The sequence below is a fragment of the Micromys minutus genome (assembly GCF_963924665.1).
Source record: "Micromys minutus genome assembly, chromosome: 14".
NCBI lineage: Eukaryota > Metazoa > Chordata > Mammalia > Rodentia > Muridae > Micromys > Micromys minutus.
In genome coordinates, this window is record NC_137983.1 from 51,563,808 (window position 1) to 51,578,420 (window position 14,613).

At 50.5% G+C, this 14,613-nt stretch overlaps 1 protein-coding gene across 1 annotated transcript in view; it reads left to right on the forward strand.

Annotated features, from left to right (window-relative positions):
- Positions 1-247: 247 nt before the first annotated feature.
- Positions 248-14,613, forward strand: part of GAS6 (growth arrest specific 6) — a 28,952-nt gene continuing 14,586 nt past the window's right edge. Inside the window, exons 1-4 of the mRNA XM_080928584.1 lie at positions 248-494; positions 742-908; positions 10,104-10,128; positions 11,968-12,030. Coding sequence (XP_080784710.1) covers positions 416-494; positions 742-908; positions 10,104-10,128; positions 11,968-12,030 — 334 coding nt within the window. The 5' untranslated portion in view covers positions 248-415. The remainder of the gene's footprint in view (positions 495-741; positions 909-10,103; positions 10,129-11,967; positions 12,031-14,613) is intronic.

A 14,613-nucleotide genomic window follows, 5' to 3' on the forward strand; every position in this document is an offset into this window, starting at 1 on the left:
TGCAGAGGAGGGTAGAAAACAGTCAAATTGTATCTAGGCAGGACGCCAGATCTTGTTCTCCTTTCATTTTACTGCATTCTTGGTCATAATGGCAGTAAAATTTTGAAGATACTAGAGTCAAACCAGTCAGCCAGCCTTGCCTCACCCAGCTCGGCCCCACCCCAAAGGCTCCGCCCCACTTGGCCTAGGCCCCACCCCGCCTGCCCCAAGCCCCGCCCTCACCCGCTGCCTCCTTCACGGCCCAGAACTGCAGCGAGCGCCGGGTGCGGCGCTGCCGCCGCAGGGATGTGACCTTCACCGCCGCTTGGCCAGGATGACCGGAGCCCGTGTTCCGCGGCGTCCGCGGCTCGCTTCAGCCTCCCGGGTGCTCTGACCGCAAGCTCCCGGCTCCCGGGCTCCTGGTCCGGGCCTCGCCATGCCGCCACCGCCCGGGCCCACCGCTGCCCTGGGCACTGCGCTTCTGCTGCTCCTGCTGGCCTCCGAGTCTTCGCAAAGTGAGTACCGCAGGGGCCCTCAAACCCACCACCCACTGGTGTGGGGCTGGAGGCTGTACCCCGCAGTAGCACCCTGATGCAGGGTACCCCCAGACACCTTGGCATCCTGGCCCGGACCTCTGGGCTCTAGGCACCACGGACGGGGAGCATCCCAGACACACAGGCATCAATGGTCCTCGGAATCCCCGACCCCAGACCTTCCAGCCCTGAGTGGGTACAGGTTGACTGCACACCCTTCTTTCTGCAGCTGTGCTGCTGCGGGCGCGCGAGGCGGCGCAGTTCCTGCGGCCCAGGCAGCGCCGTGCCTACCAAGTCTTCGAGGAGGCCAAGCAGGGCCACCTGGAACGGGAGTGCGTGGAGGAGGTGTGCAGCAAGGAGGAAGCCAGAGAGGTGTTCGAGAACGACCCCGAGACGGTGAGTGGGTGCCAAGGTCTCGGGGTGGGGTCTGTGAGTCCCAGAACCCATACTTTTGGGTGCCGCAAGTTCCGACTCCCACCCTGTGGCAGGTCCAGGGACCCGGGGACTGTGGAATCCCAAACCTCCTTTCTGGAGGTTTAAGGGTTCTCTTGTAGACCGTGCTACCACGCACACCCCAGAACTCTTAGACACTGAGCCTTGTCCCCACCCCCTTGCACTTCTCCAGTCTTGAGCCCCAGTTCCTCAGACGACCCCAGGTCCTCTCCTTTTCAGGAGCAGAAGACTTGCCTTTAAGGGGGCTCCGCTGAGATCCCTTCAATAGACTCTGAAAGAAGTCCTTCCCCTATCCCCGGAAAAGAAAGCCATGGGGGGTGGGGGATCACAGTGATTTGAAACTCAAAGGCTTCCTAAGGTTGCGGGTCCCTTAATTGAATTGGAGGTGAGGGGTGGAGCTCCGCTTTGGTCTTCCTCCAGAGGGACCCAGGGTTTTCCTGAAAGAGGAATTGAAAGATCTCAAGACTGGAATTGCTTGCTGCAGCAGGTCCAAAAATACAACGGCTGGAATTGTGCAAAGAACATGCACACGGGCAGGCGGGTGGAGAGCAGCGTGAGGAAGGGCCGGCACCTGCCTCAGCAAGGGCTGTGCTGGCTCAGGACAAACTTCTATTAATAATGTCCTTGGGGAATGGAGCAGGCATACGGCCAACTGCGGCCAGCAGCCTATGTGTGCACAGGACTCTCCACAGAAGGTTCGTGTGAGGGTTGAGTGGATTCATGAGGGGAACACACACCAGCTTTGGGAATGCCTGAGGTTAAGATCTGGACTAGCACACAGGTCTCCATAGCGATGCAGAGTCCCCTTCCCCTCCCCACCCCCACCCCCATCACCTGCCCAATCGGTATAGTTTCACAAATTTGGATTCCACTAGCTTTTGACTTTCAAAGAATTCTTCTGGGATGAAGTAAGGATCACGTGATGTGAGGATGGATCTGTGTGAGCCATTCAGGCCTTTGCTTTGACTTGTGTCTAATCAGCTGACGGGACAATCCCTGTCAAAGCTGCTTTTCTGATACCGGTGCTACAGCTGTTGAGTGTCACCATAGCTGCTTTGGCACTGTTACCCAGTGTGGAAGCCAAAACCAGGTGACAAGCTGTGCCCCGCCCCTAACCTCCACTCCCCACCCCTTTGCCCCATCCTACTCCACTCCCCCCCCCCCCAACATGGCACTGATCTTTTTATACTCTTGCTGCTGATTCCCTGTTTTGATGATGATGCCTCTCGACCCGGTGAGTTCTGCTATTGACATTTTAGGGCTAGTCCCAGTCCTTGGTCACCTGGGCTGTGGACTCAGGTGACTGGTTCTGTTCATTACAGCTCCACCCTCCCATGAAGCACTCTGCCATTCAGTGTGGACAGGGCTTGTAGTGACAAGAGTTGAGAGCAGCAAAGCCACCACCCAACTGTGGAGTCCCGCCCCTCTGCAGCCTGCCTGCCAGGGCAGACAGGCCCAAGCTGGCCCCTCCTGGCTGCCTGGACATGGAGCTGATCTTTGAGTCAAGTCCCTCTGCTTTTAATTGCTTGTGTGTTTTAATTATAATTTTATCTGTAAAGGTGTGAAATGAAGACATAAAAAGGAATAATGTCATCAGGACCCCCGCCTCCTTCAAATAACTTCTCTTCAGGCCATGGAAGGCTTTTCCCTTTCTGTCAGCATTTGGGTGAAACTCTAGGCTTTAAAGCTTAAAAGGGCAGTCCCCCTCTGGTCCTGTCACAGCCTGTCTCCTTCAGGACTTGGCAGACACCCGTTCCCATTAGACCTATCTAGAACTGTCTCCTTTGCAACCCCTATACCCTGACACATGGGCTTTCCTCTCACGAGCTAGCTTGAATGCTGACCTGTGCCTCTTGCCTGCAGTATGGAAACTGTTAACCCTGGCGTCCGGCCTGCACCTCACCTTGCAGAATTCCAAATTAGAGCTTTTTCCTACCTGCTGCCACCTTGATCTCGCTGCTAGCTGCTTTTCTTCTGTTGCTTCAGCCTTCTGGGATACTGGGCAAGCCTCAGGAAGGGGGAGTGCCAAGGGTCCTGATATTCCACTGCAGGGACCTATGGCTGGAGGCTCTCTTACTCCACACCCCTGGGGAGACCTAAGACCTGCGCCAGTGGACATGCAAGCACCAGTCACCTTCATAGCCTCAGAAGGGAGAGTGGGAAGAGGCCTACGTTCCTACCAAAATACCAGCTCAGTTTTCCTGGCCTTGAAGTTTAGCTCATTTCTTGTATTGAAGGAGGCTCACGAGACGGTCTTGACAGGGGTGTGGCTTGGGCTCACCTGCCCTGTTGTTTATGACAAGGAAGCAGTACTCTGCAGATCACTTACCAGGCCAGATTCTCACAATGGTCATAGTGAATCCTAACCAGGCCAGGAAGAATCCACACATAGAGGCTGATCTTGTGAGTGAAATTTTAGGGTAAAAGGGCCAGGTCTGGGAATCCCAAAGATCTAGGGTTAGCTACATAGGCAACTCTATCCATAGAGACTAGAAATAGTGAGAAGCAGAGAGCAGAGGTATAGTCAGTGCACTCTGAGAAAAGGGACAAGAGGTCCAGTGGCTTCGGGGTTGTCTTTGGGATGAGCTTTAAATTTAAATAGAAGAAGGAGTGGGCATGAGATGTGCGGTTAAACGAGGCTCGTCAAGTGTGGTCTGGCTGAGGCTGTCTGAGTTCTGGTTCTGCAAAGTGACTAGAAGGGGTCCTCGGGAGAAGGGGTCCTCGGGAGTGCGGGTTCTCAGTGATCTCCAAGACTCTGTTGTTCCTTGAGACCGTTAACTTCCCTTGGGGATCTGGGACACAAGACAAAATGTTAACAGATCCTTCTTATCTGCTTATCTTTGTGTGGTCAACCTTGCAGAGGGTTGAGATGGATATGTGTCTCCAGTTTTATGTAGACAGTGCTCTAGGGATTAGCATGCCTACATGTTTAAAAAAAAAAAAAAAAAAAAAAAAAAAAAAGGTAGCCTAAAAGAAAACACACGGACCCAAAATAGAGGTGCCTCCATCCAAGTCCTCTTGTGGGTGGTCTTTTGTGAAAGCTCTCAGTACTTGTTAAAATCCTGCTGTGTTTCCTGCTGTTGTGGACCTACTGTGCTGGCCAGCCTCCTGTGGCTCCTAGTGACGGCCCAGCCAACTGTAGTCCGCACACCTGCACACCCGTGGCTCCTGATCTCTGCTCTTCATTGAAGGGCCCCGAGAGAGGGGATGAGAGTGCGTATCTGCCTTCCATACTGGGTGGGCCTAGACAACTGGAAACAGGCCGACTCCACGTGATGAACCACGAGGTTGTTTGTTTTGTTTTCTCACTGTGTCTGGAAGAGTCTAGCTCTGTTCAGTTAGCATTTCTTGTGACACTGGGAATAAAATGTCCGAACCTGGCCTGGGCCCTCCAGTGAGCAGAGGGCTCTTCACAGACACTGGTAGCTTCTCACTGACTTTTACAGAGAGGAAATCCCTCCACACAGTGGCTGTGTGCCTCCACCCACATTCCTTAGTGGCGGCTCCCCTGTGGTGGCAGCCCTGGCCATTTCTAATCTCTCTGTCCCTTCTCTCCCCAACAGCCTCTCTGTTATCTGGTTTCCCTTTTTATTGTTACTGTCCCTTCCGGGCACTTCCTTCCCACTGGCTGGGTTCCCTGTCCCAGTTGCTGATTCTGAGAGGCCCTGAGGCTGTAGCCCTGCCCCAGGTTTGGTCCTTCTCAGAATCTCATCAGTACTGTTCCTAATCCTTGAAGGCCACTGGATGCTTGTAATCAAGAAACTAACCCCAGCTGGAGCTTCTGCCCCATACTTTGAACCTTACCCACAGGGAGGAAAACCTCAGGCCCTGTTGCTGATTGGCACCTTCTTTTTAAAATTTAAGATGCAAAGTGCAGTATTTACAAAGTGGGTTGGCTGGCTGTGAGGATTAATACTTAGGGAGCTGACTAACCCTCTGCCCCTCCCTCCCTGACTATCTTTCCGCTCTAATTCATTATCCCTTCCTGTCCCAGACCCTTTGCTGCTGCTTCTGCTGCTGCTGCTGCTGCTGCTGCTGAACTCTCATGGGACTTTGGGGCACTGTTAGTTCTAAGGACATGGGACCTAGGTGACCATGTTTAAACCATGTCTACCCACTAAGGACATTTTTCCTGAGATGGTGGGCTTTCCAGGAACATCTTGGAAAAAGCCAGTTCCAGGAGAGGCGAAACATCTCCCACCCCCTCCTATTCCTTGTTTCCTCTTAGGATACTAGACTGCAGGGACAGAGGCCCAGTGTGGGAGGAAAGAATAAGGAAGGGGTGTCTTAGCAGGAAAAGAGACACTCTGAGACTTGGAATTTAGATTCACGGCAGAGAAGGGTGAAATACTCTGCCTAGTCACATGCCTCCAACACGTGTACATACATATTCCTGTGCCTACACAGACACACATGTACCCACACATACACACATAAGCACACATTTCATCCTCACTTTCCCTTCCATCTTCCCAATTTCTTTATGGCTTTTGCTACTACAGACCTCGAGGGTACGGTACTGCCATCCAGGGTCACCAAGCCATAGCCAAACTGCCTGTCACTCTTCAGAGCTTGCCTGGCATAGGCTTGAGCCTAGCTAATGGGTCAGGAGACAGGGCTAGCCACCTGGGGGCCTGGAGGTGAGCTTGGGGAGAAGGCAAGCCCTGGGGTTTATGGATACATATCGTAGCTATGGATACTGCAATGCTGTAGACAATACTGCCAGGTGTCTACAGGGGCAAAGATGTTTGGGAAAGAGGTAAAGTGAAGGGCTCCACACTCAGCAAACCAGCCCCTCCCAGGTCGCACCCAGTGACCCTTGGCTAGGCACACGCTTCCTGGATGCGCAGGGGCTACTAGCCGAGCTCAGATGACAGCTGCAGCTCTGCTAGGCTTTACCTCAGGCAGTCACATAGTGAAGCTAGCACTTCAGTGCATGCACTTCTTCGGATTTCACCTTAACAGAATATAAAGTTTGGGCTTTCGTTGTTGTTGTTTGTTTGTTTGTTTGTTTTGGGTTTGGTTTTAGGGGTTTGAGGGTTTTTGTTTTGTTTTGATTTTTGGTTTTCTGGGGGGGGGTTGTTTTTTTTTGTTTGTTTGTTTGTTTGTTTATATTTCCAAGGAGTTTTTCTAGAAGATGGTAGAGAAGAAACTGAAACACCAATTATCTTCCTGTGAGCTGCATGAACATAAGAATACATTTGAAAACAAAAAGTGTGCTAAGACCTACCTGGATTCTAGTTTAGTGCTGATGCCCACATTTCCACAGGACCCTCCAACCTGCCTAGGAGCAGGCTCTATACGTACAGACTCTGTTCTGAGGGGGATTAGCCAGCAGGCTCCCACCTCTCCGGGCTCTTTGCTCATCATGGATGGTCATAGGCTGATGGAACCACTTCAGAGCCAACACCACTTGTTGCAGAATTGCTTAGTTTTTCTACCTTTAGAGGCTCAGCGGGGATCCCCCCAGAATTTCAAAGTTTTCCCCTGCAACTATGCCTTCCTGTCTGTGCTTAGAATGTTCCCCAAATTCAGGTGAGCACTACTGTTTACATTCTTCACGCTGTAACACTGTGTGCAGAGCTGGTAAGGTAGAACATTCGTTGACTCCACTCTGAGCACCTGATGCTGGGCTCACTGGGAGAGGACACCCCATGAAGCCTGTCTATAAAAGTAGTACCCCAGATGTATACCCATGGCCTATGGGAGTTAATATCCATAGGGCCAAGGCATGAGTGTGAACATTCTGTAGGGCCTGGTGCTACCTGTGGAAGCAAGTTTTATGGTGGTCTTGACTACATCTGTGAGGCCCGTGTAATGATGAGAAGTCAAAAATGACACAACATGCTCCCTTGACAAGGATGCTGTGTAACATGTTCCCCCAACTCTATGAAAAAGCCAGAAGTAGGCCTGAAAGCCCAGATTTTAGTCCATTGCTTCACTTCTGCTAGGCAGAGGCCTTGGCCTCTAAGACTCTGAGTGGACTTACAGATACAGGTGATGATGGTGTTCTACAGGTGGCAGCCACTGTGCAGAATAGTCTAGAACCTTCCTGGTTGTGTGGCATGGGCTGGCAGTTGGGGTATCCTTTCTGCAATTACAGAGAGTGATGTCAGCTCCCTGGCACCCCACTTTGGGCTCAGATGCTTCTCCATCTTGATAATGCATGTGTCCCACATTATCCTCGTTTGAGTTTTGTCTTTGGAGCATGAGCTGCCTTCAGCCACTGAAGCTACCAGGCTGCGGCCTGACTGGGGAGGTCCTCCAAGGTGGCCAGGAAGAAGGATTAATAGCTGCAAGTCCTAGGCACCATCCTGCCTGGTCCTGTGCAGGGGGACAGGGAGATCAGTTCTGAGTTATGTCACTCTCGGAAGCTGCAGAGGCCACTGGTTCCTTCTGATCTGGGTGTGTATCCTTCCGGGAGAAAAGTTACCCTGTGCTGGCCCCGAGTCAGACTTACAGCAGTACTACTGGGCAGTGCTCTGTTACCTTTGGCCTTTCCGCATGCATGGCTGTAAAAGGCTCTTCCTCATGTACACAGTGAGCACACAAACTCACGCCCGCTGGATGCATCCCCACACTTGGCTCTGTGACATGAAGGGCATCTGCTCATCTAAGTTCCTTCTGGATATTCTTTCTAAAACTGTAGGAAAGTGCCTTATCACCCCCTAGCCATGGGGACCTTCTTCCCACGTGCTCCATTCCTATTACCCCTGTTCTCATCCACATAGCCCCTCATCGGTGAGAGAGGTGGGAGAAGACAAACAGGGACATCTGTCACATTGCAGGTGAGGTGTGCGCTCTGCTGGGAGTCTGTGGCATTGGCCTGTCCAGCTGCCTGCCGCTTACAACATTCCTGAACAGGCTTCTAGTCATCTGTTCACTGGCCCCAAACAGCCAGAGGTCTTGTATACACTGTACAGCGTGGGGATACAGAGCTCTTGTGAACAGCTTTATGCCTCAATCAGATAATTTGTTTTACCAAGATATTGTATTAAAGCCAATGACAGGGGACATCTAAGGATGAAGAGAGCTGTGCTGGATGGTTCTATGTCAACTTGACCCAAACTAGAGTCATCTGAGAGGAGGGACCCTTAATTAAGAAAATTCCTCCATAAGATTGGGTTGGCTTGTAGGGCATTTTCTTACTTAGCAATTAATGTGGAAGGGCCTAGCCCACTGTGGGTGGAGCCATCACAGGGTGGGTCACCCTGGGTTCTATGAGAAGATAGGCTGAGCAAGCCATGAGGAGCAAGCCAGTAAGCAGCACCCCTCCATGGCCTCTATGTCAGCTCCTGCTTCCAGGTTCCTGTCCTGTTTGAGTTCCTGTCCTGGCTTCCTTCAGTGATGAACAGTGATATGGAAGTGTAAGCCAAACAAACCCTTTTCCTTCCCAAGTTGCTTTTGGTGATGGTATTTCATCACCACAGTAGAAACCCTGACTAAGACAGAAATTGTTACCAGGATTGTGGGGTATCGCAATGACAGACTTGACCATGTGTTTTGGGGTGGAGTGTGGAAGAACTTTGGACTAGGAAGGCCATTGAGTGTTGAGGCTCAGTGAGTTGTTCTGTGGGAGCTTGGAAGATAAAAACGTTGAGCACAGTGCAGACAACAGAGATCTGGCTTGTGACGCTTCAGAGGGAAGTTTAAAGGCTCCACTGGGGCCATTTCTTCTTTTGAATTAGATTCTTCGGTTCTGGTTAGCTGGGGCTGAGGAATCAGCTGTGGTAACAAGATACCAGAACCACTGTTGTGAAACATTGCTTTGCTGGGGGTCCTCTCTCGATGCTGGTCAGCTGGAGCTGAGAAATCAACAGTGATTGAGCAGAAACCAGCATCGTTGAGGTGAAATCTTCTGGAAAGCGTTTCCTCAGTCAGCACACAGAAGCTTTGTTCCGGATATGGCCAAGTTTGTGCCCTGTGCTGGCAGCTGACCTTGGTATTGTAAGAGGCAACAGGTGATACTGGTTTTGAAGGCTCAGAGGGGTCATGGAGAGGAGCTGAGGCTGGGCAGTGTGTGGCAGAGTTAGTGTTTCTGAAGCGAGCACAGGAGAGGCTGATGGAGACAATGAAGACGAGTTGCAGAGGAAAACCCAGCATTTGGGAGATGCCGGTACCACGGGATGACCACCAAGAACAGCAGCAGTGGTGGAGAGGAGCCAGCAGGAGCTTAGACAATGTGCTGCAAAGGGCAGAGCCAGAGAAGTGACCTAAGCCCTTTGGAGGAGCCCACAGTTGAGAAATGTCAAACATTTTTGTATTTTTAAGAGTCTGGCTATTTTAAAGGGACTGAACTTATAATGTCTTTTGATTTGTAAGTACTGTGGGACTTTTAAAGCTACTGATGTTTTTAGTGTGAGATCTTGGGGATAAAGGAGAAAGAAAAGGTTGAGGCTTAATGTGATGTGTTGTGTGTCAGATTGACAAGGGGTCAATTGTGCTGGGTAGTTTTATGTCAACTTGACACAAGCTACAGCTGTCAGAGAGGAGAGACCCTCAATTAAGAAAATGCCTCCATAAGACCGGGCTATAGGCAGGGCTAGTGCATTTTCTTAATTAGTGATCTATGGTGGAGGGGCCACCCTATTTCGGTAGCTGGTGGTTCTGGGTGCTATAAGAAAGTAGGTTGAGCAAGTCAGCAAATAACACCCCACCATAGCCTCTGCATCAGCTCCTACCTCCAGCTTCCTGTCCTGTCCTGGCTTCCTTTGATGGTGAACAGTAACACAGACATGTAAGCCAAAAACTTCCTCTCCTCCCCAACTTGTTTTTGGTCGTGGTGTTTTATCACAGAAATGGAAACCCTAACTGAGACAAGAACTCTCTGTCCTTGGACTGAAACTGGGCTCACAGAGAGTCCCTTTCATTAGGTATAGGTGACACGGATTTGCCTCTTCCTGACAGTAACATCACAGTCATATTCTGCAGTCATCCTGCAGATGCTGAGTCAGCAGAGGCCTCTGGTTCCTAGGCTTCTTTCCGCAACATCCTTTCTGAACACTGGCTTCTAAACCCTGAGTTTTCGGGAACCACAGTGCAAGGTTCCTGTCTCCAGGCTTGATTAACCAGTGACAGTCCTTTCCAAGAGACCTCAGGCTGTACTGGTTAACGGTTGTCTTCCTTCTCTTCCCACAGGAGTATTTCTACCCAAGATATCAAGGTAAGTTAAAGGTACTACGGTGGTTTTGTTGTGCTATACTCGAGGTACCTGTTCCGTGGGGAAATCCCATTACTCATGTCACTCCCGGGAGAAGGGAACCAGGAGGTTAGAGCTGTCAACAGTACTTGTTTCCTATGCCATCATTGTATTCCAAGTTGCCTGAGCCTCAGACTAATGCTGCTGATTTGCAGATCTCTTTGGTTGACTCCAAACCCTGCCCACATCTGGAAGTATGGTTAACTGAGAACCCCCAACTTACTGGTTTCAGGACTCTGTACTTCCGAGATTATTGAGTACCTCCCTCGTGCATGCACGCGAGCACACACACACACACACACACACACACACACACACACACACACCAAGAAGTCATTTTGCTTGTATGTTGTGTATTCATCGACATTTGCTCTGTTATCGGTTAAAACATAGAACCTTGCAGGAGGCTTTTACAGTTTGATGAATGGATCTCATGCATACTCTTGGCCACAGGAGCAGGCATACAGAGGCAAGGAAAGTGTCATGAGTCCCTTTGTTTGTTTTTCTATGTGGTTCCTCTGAGTAGCCCTTGGCTGTCCTGGAACTCATTCTGTAGACCAGGCTGGCTTCAAACTTGAGTGCTGGGATTAAAGGCATGCATTACCGCTACCATGCTCCAATACACTCTTATAGGAAAGAAAAAAATAGGATTCTAGTCTGGTGGACAGTCAGTTTGCTTTCTTAAGAAGCCCTAAATTCACCACTGAGCACTGTTTGTTTAGATGTATATTGCTTGTAAGAAGAGTATATTCTTCCGGTCTTCTGTTCCACAGGTGCCTGCTTATAATCTCTATCTGGTAACAGCACAGGAGACCAGTGACTAGCCTGCTGAGACTCCTCGGGTTTGGTACCAGGATCTTGGCTAGGGCAGACAAGAGAATAAAGAAAGGACAGACAATACAGTCAAGCTGGGATGCATGGGTTCTCTAAGACCTAGACTACGACCCAGAACCTGAGTGTATTTATTAGATATAACACAGGGGTGGGGCTGGCTAGTCTCAGTAGGAAGTCTCTATAGATATCAGGCTGTAGGCATGGGAGGAAGAAAGCACAGTTCTTTACACTTACTGATCCATCGTTCATAAACACTCATTTTCAGAACCCCCCAAAAGCTTTGCCATTCCTCTTGACCCTGGCCCATTGGTCTTTACCAATTTCCCATGGGTCAGTTGGCCTTGCAGTTCTCATTGAGCTGTACTAATGTCCCAATACACATTCACTCAGAGTGTCCTCTGAGGCCCCGCAGCAGCCCGAAGCCTTGGGCCATCTAGTGGCAAAGCAGAGGGAGCTAGTTGCATCCTAAGTTGTCCACACTCTCTACCCACACGTGGGCAGTCAACAGTGGCCTTGAAGGGCCAGACAGAGTGGCTGAACACAAGCACACATAGCCACCACGTATGGTATATGCTCCAATGTTCTTGGAGAACACACGTGTGTGCCAGGTTTAGTGCCCTCTAGGGTTAAGGTGCCTTAGGAATGCTTCTGCCTTCAGAGTAAGAACAGTACCCTTAGTCCTGCCCAGACCGTCATGATCTTGAAATTCAGCTTTGGCCACAGTCACACTTGCGCTGCAGCCCTTGATGGGCTATGTGATGGTAGGTTCCAGCACTCACCAGTCCTGGGCTCAGTGTTCTGTCACACCGGTACACCTTCCTGCTGGCCCTGCCAGGTGCTCTATACTGACAGCTAGACTCACTGAAGAGCCATGGTGTAGGGTGAAAAGAAAGTGTGTCATCTGACCCTGATTTGAGCGCCTGCTCCACCAGAGGGACAAAGAGTGACTGTGTTGTCTGTTTCTTGCAGAGTGCATGAGGAAATATGGCAGACCTGAAGATAAAAACCCAGATTTCGCCACGTGCGTTAAGAGTAAGTGTGCTCTCCTGCCTCACTCGAAGCACATCCTGGGCAGCTAGGGCTCAGTCACGGTTGGGATAAAGCTGCCCAATGAGAAGCTGCCCGACTTTCCCACTCAGCTTCTTTCACTCTTAACTTTCGTTTTAGGAAAGTAAACACATCTTGGTTTTGTTTCTAATGAACAATAGATGTATATCTTATAGGGGTTTACGTAGTCCATAGGGTGTAAAGCGTATCTCTACCACATGTCATTCGGGCAAGACCTCTTTCAGCTCTCTCCCTGCACCTAGAAATGCAGAAGTGGCTTTTGCATACCTGTGTCACCCCCATCTTCAACTACTCCAGTTGGAGTCCCTTCCCGGACAAATACAATCACATCCCCATCAGATGTCAGCTGCCTTGGCTCAGCTTAAGGCAAGTTGCCTGACCAGCTTTAGGGGTTTGTTTCTGTTATCACTAGCTACAATAATTTCCTGTGCATCTGTCCCCAGTTCTGGTTCATAAGAAAGGTCAGAGACAAAATTTTTAATTAATTTATTTATTTACTTAGTCACCTTACATCCCACTCACTGCCCCCCTCCTCCCAGTAAGCCCCTCCCATAATCCTCCCCCCGCCCAAGGATGGTTATTTCTTTCCTTAGACTTTTCTAATTTGTTGATACATATGAAATTATTGTTCCCAGATGTTCACCCTTGCCCTCCAACACTCTGAGCAAATTCTATTGCTTTGGTTGGTGGCTAGGATTGTGGTTTCAGACCCTCAAAATGTTTTGGATTGCAATGACACCCTCTGGTGGGTGGGTGGGGGCTTGCTATTCTGCTCCTTTGGTGGGAGGTGGCCTGGAAGAAGAGGATGGAATTATACTTCCAGAGCTTGAGCTTAATAGAGGAGAAAACCTCCTATGCCTGCTGGTGCCAAATATGTTAAATTCATTTGCCAGATGCGGGCTACCACAACACTGCCTCCTGCCTGGCTCTGTTCCTCATGGTGGGTCCCGTGAGCACCCACCTGAACTGTCATTGTTCACGCCCCTCTGTGGGCTGTATAAAATGCCCAATGCCCTGCATATCCCTTCTGTTGAGGCACGGGAAGATAGGGCCAAGGCCAAGCCCCGCCAGCAGGCTGCTACCCTTTGTACCCGGCCCCTTACCTTGCTGTCCACGGCGTGTCATAGCCTGAGTTCTCTGGTTACCCATCTTTTGTTAAAAAGAAAAAAAAAATTAAAGCAAACGTTTTTGCAGGCGCCGTTCTGGCATTTTCTAGAGAGCTTAGACCTAGCCCTAGGCAAACCTTGGCCATAGCAGGTCTTCTGGGGAACCCATCTCCTCACCTCATTTGGGCTGGTCACCATGCCAACAGCAACTAGAGTGACAGGGAGAAGCCATAGTCTAAGCATGGACTCTGCCCACTCATGCCGGGAAGAGCACTGGCCTCCATTCCATTCCTTTCTCATAAGCCACTCCTGGTTCCCTGCCATGGCCAGTGGGATCCTCGGACAGACGTCAGGCAGTGATAGGTAAGTCAGGTCACCAGGTTTTCCAGGGGCCTGGGTCCCTTACTGGGCCCAGAACAAAGGGCCTGGATTGGGCAGGGTGACTACCCAGGTCCTAACTTGCCACCCGGTGAGCCAGCTCACACTTCACACTCCACCCACAGCCACACAAAGGACCAGGATAGACTGTTAACTAAGAATAGCAACTTGCCTGTGGAAAGCTAGGAGGGCTCCCTCAGTGCCTGCAAAACAATGTCCACTCTTTCACCGTTCTGGAATGTGTCTGTGGAGAAGTGCTGGGCACCTGCCAAGGGTCAAACATTGGACTTGGTAAATTTCCAACAGGAAAAGAAATGACATGTTGTGGGTGGTATTTCTCTAGGGACAGAGGGACAAGGGTTTTGGCATTGGCTCTGTGTTGGGGGACTCTCTTAAAAATATTACTCCATTGGAAGTTGGCACTGTGTCATCCCTCAGCCTAAGGACAGATTTTGCAATGGGTAGATGTAGCTTTCTTGGCCAAGTTAACCAGCCCTCATGCCAAATTTGCCAGTGTAAACTTTAGAAATAAATTTGAGCCTCCAACCAAACACTTAAGTGAGCCGGACACAGCGTCCTGGCTTCAGGTGGGCTCCTCAAGTCCACGGCAGTTGTGGAACAAGCAAGGCCCTCCAGTCCTGGCCCCTCACTTACAGGCGACTCTTGACTTTACCCAGCCCTTACGTGCTTAAGGAAAAATGACATTTTTTAATGATCTTCCAATAACCACTCTGAAGAAATTAAAAAAAAAAAAATAGCTGAAGACTCGCAGGCACGCTGCTGGCTGTAATTTGTGCAAACCCAGCAGACTTTGGATGTAAACGTGGAAGGGCCACAGTAGGGAAAATCAGATCTCAGAGCTTCCCCGAGAAGCCTAGACTTGCTTCCCAGGCCTGCCCTGGGCTCGGCACCCAGCCCAGCTGGCCCAGGACAGGGGAGGGCTGCCAGCAGTGATGCTGACCTGAAAAGCCTGGATGAGCTCCTGCATGCATCTGAGAAATCCAGAGGTTGGCCCCTGCCTTATCTTATGCCTGGTACTCCCCTGACTCTGCTAGGCAACAAG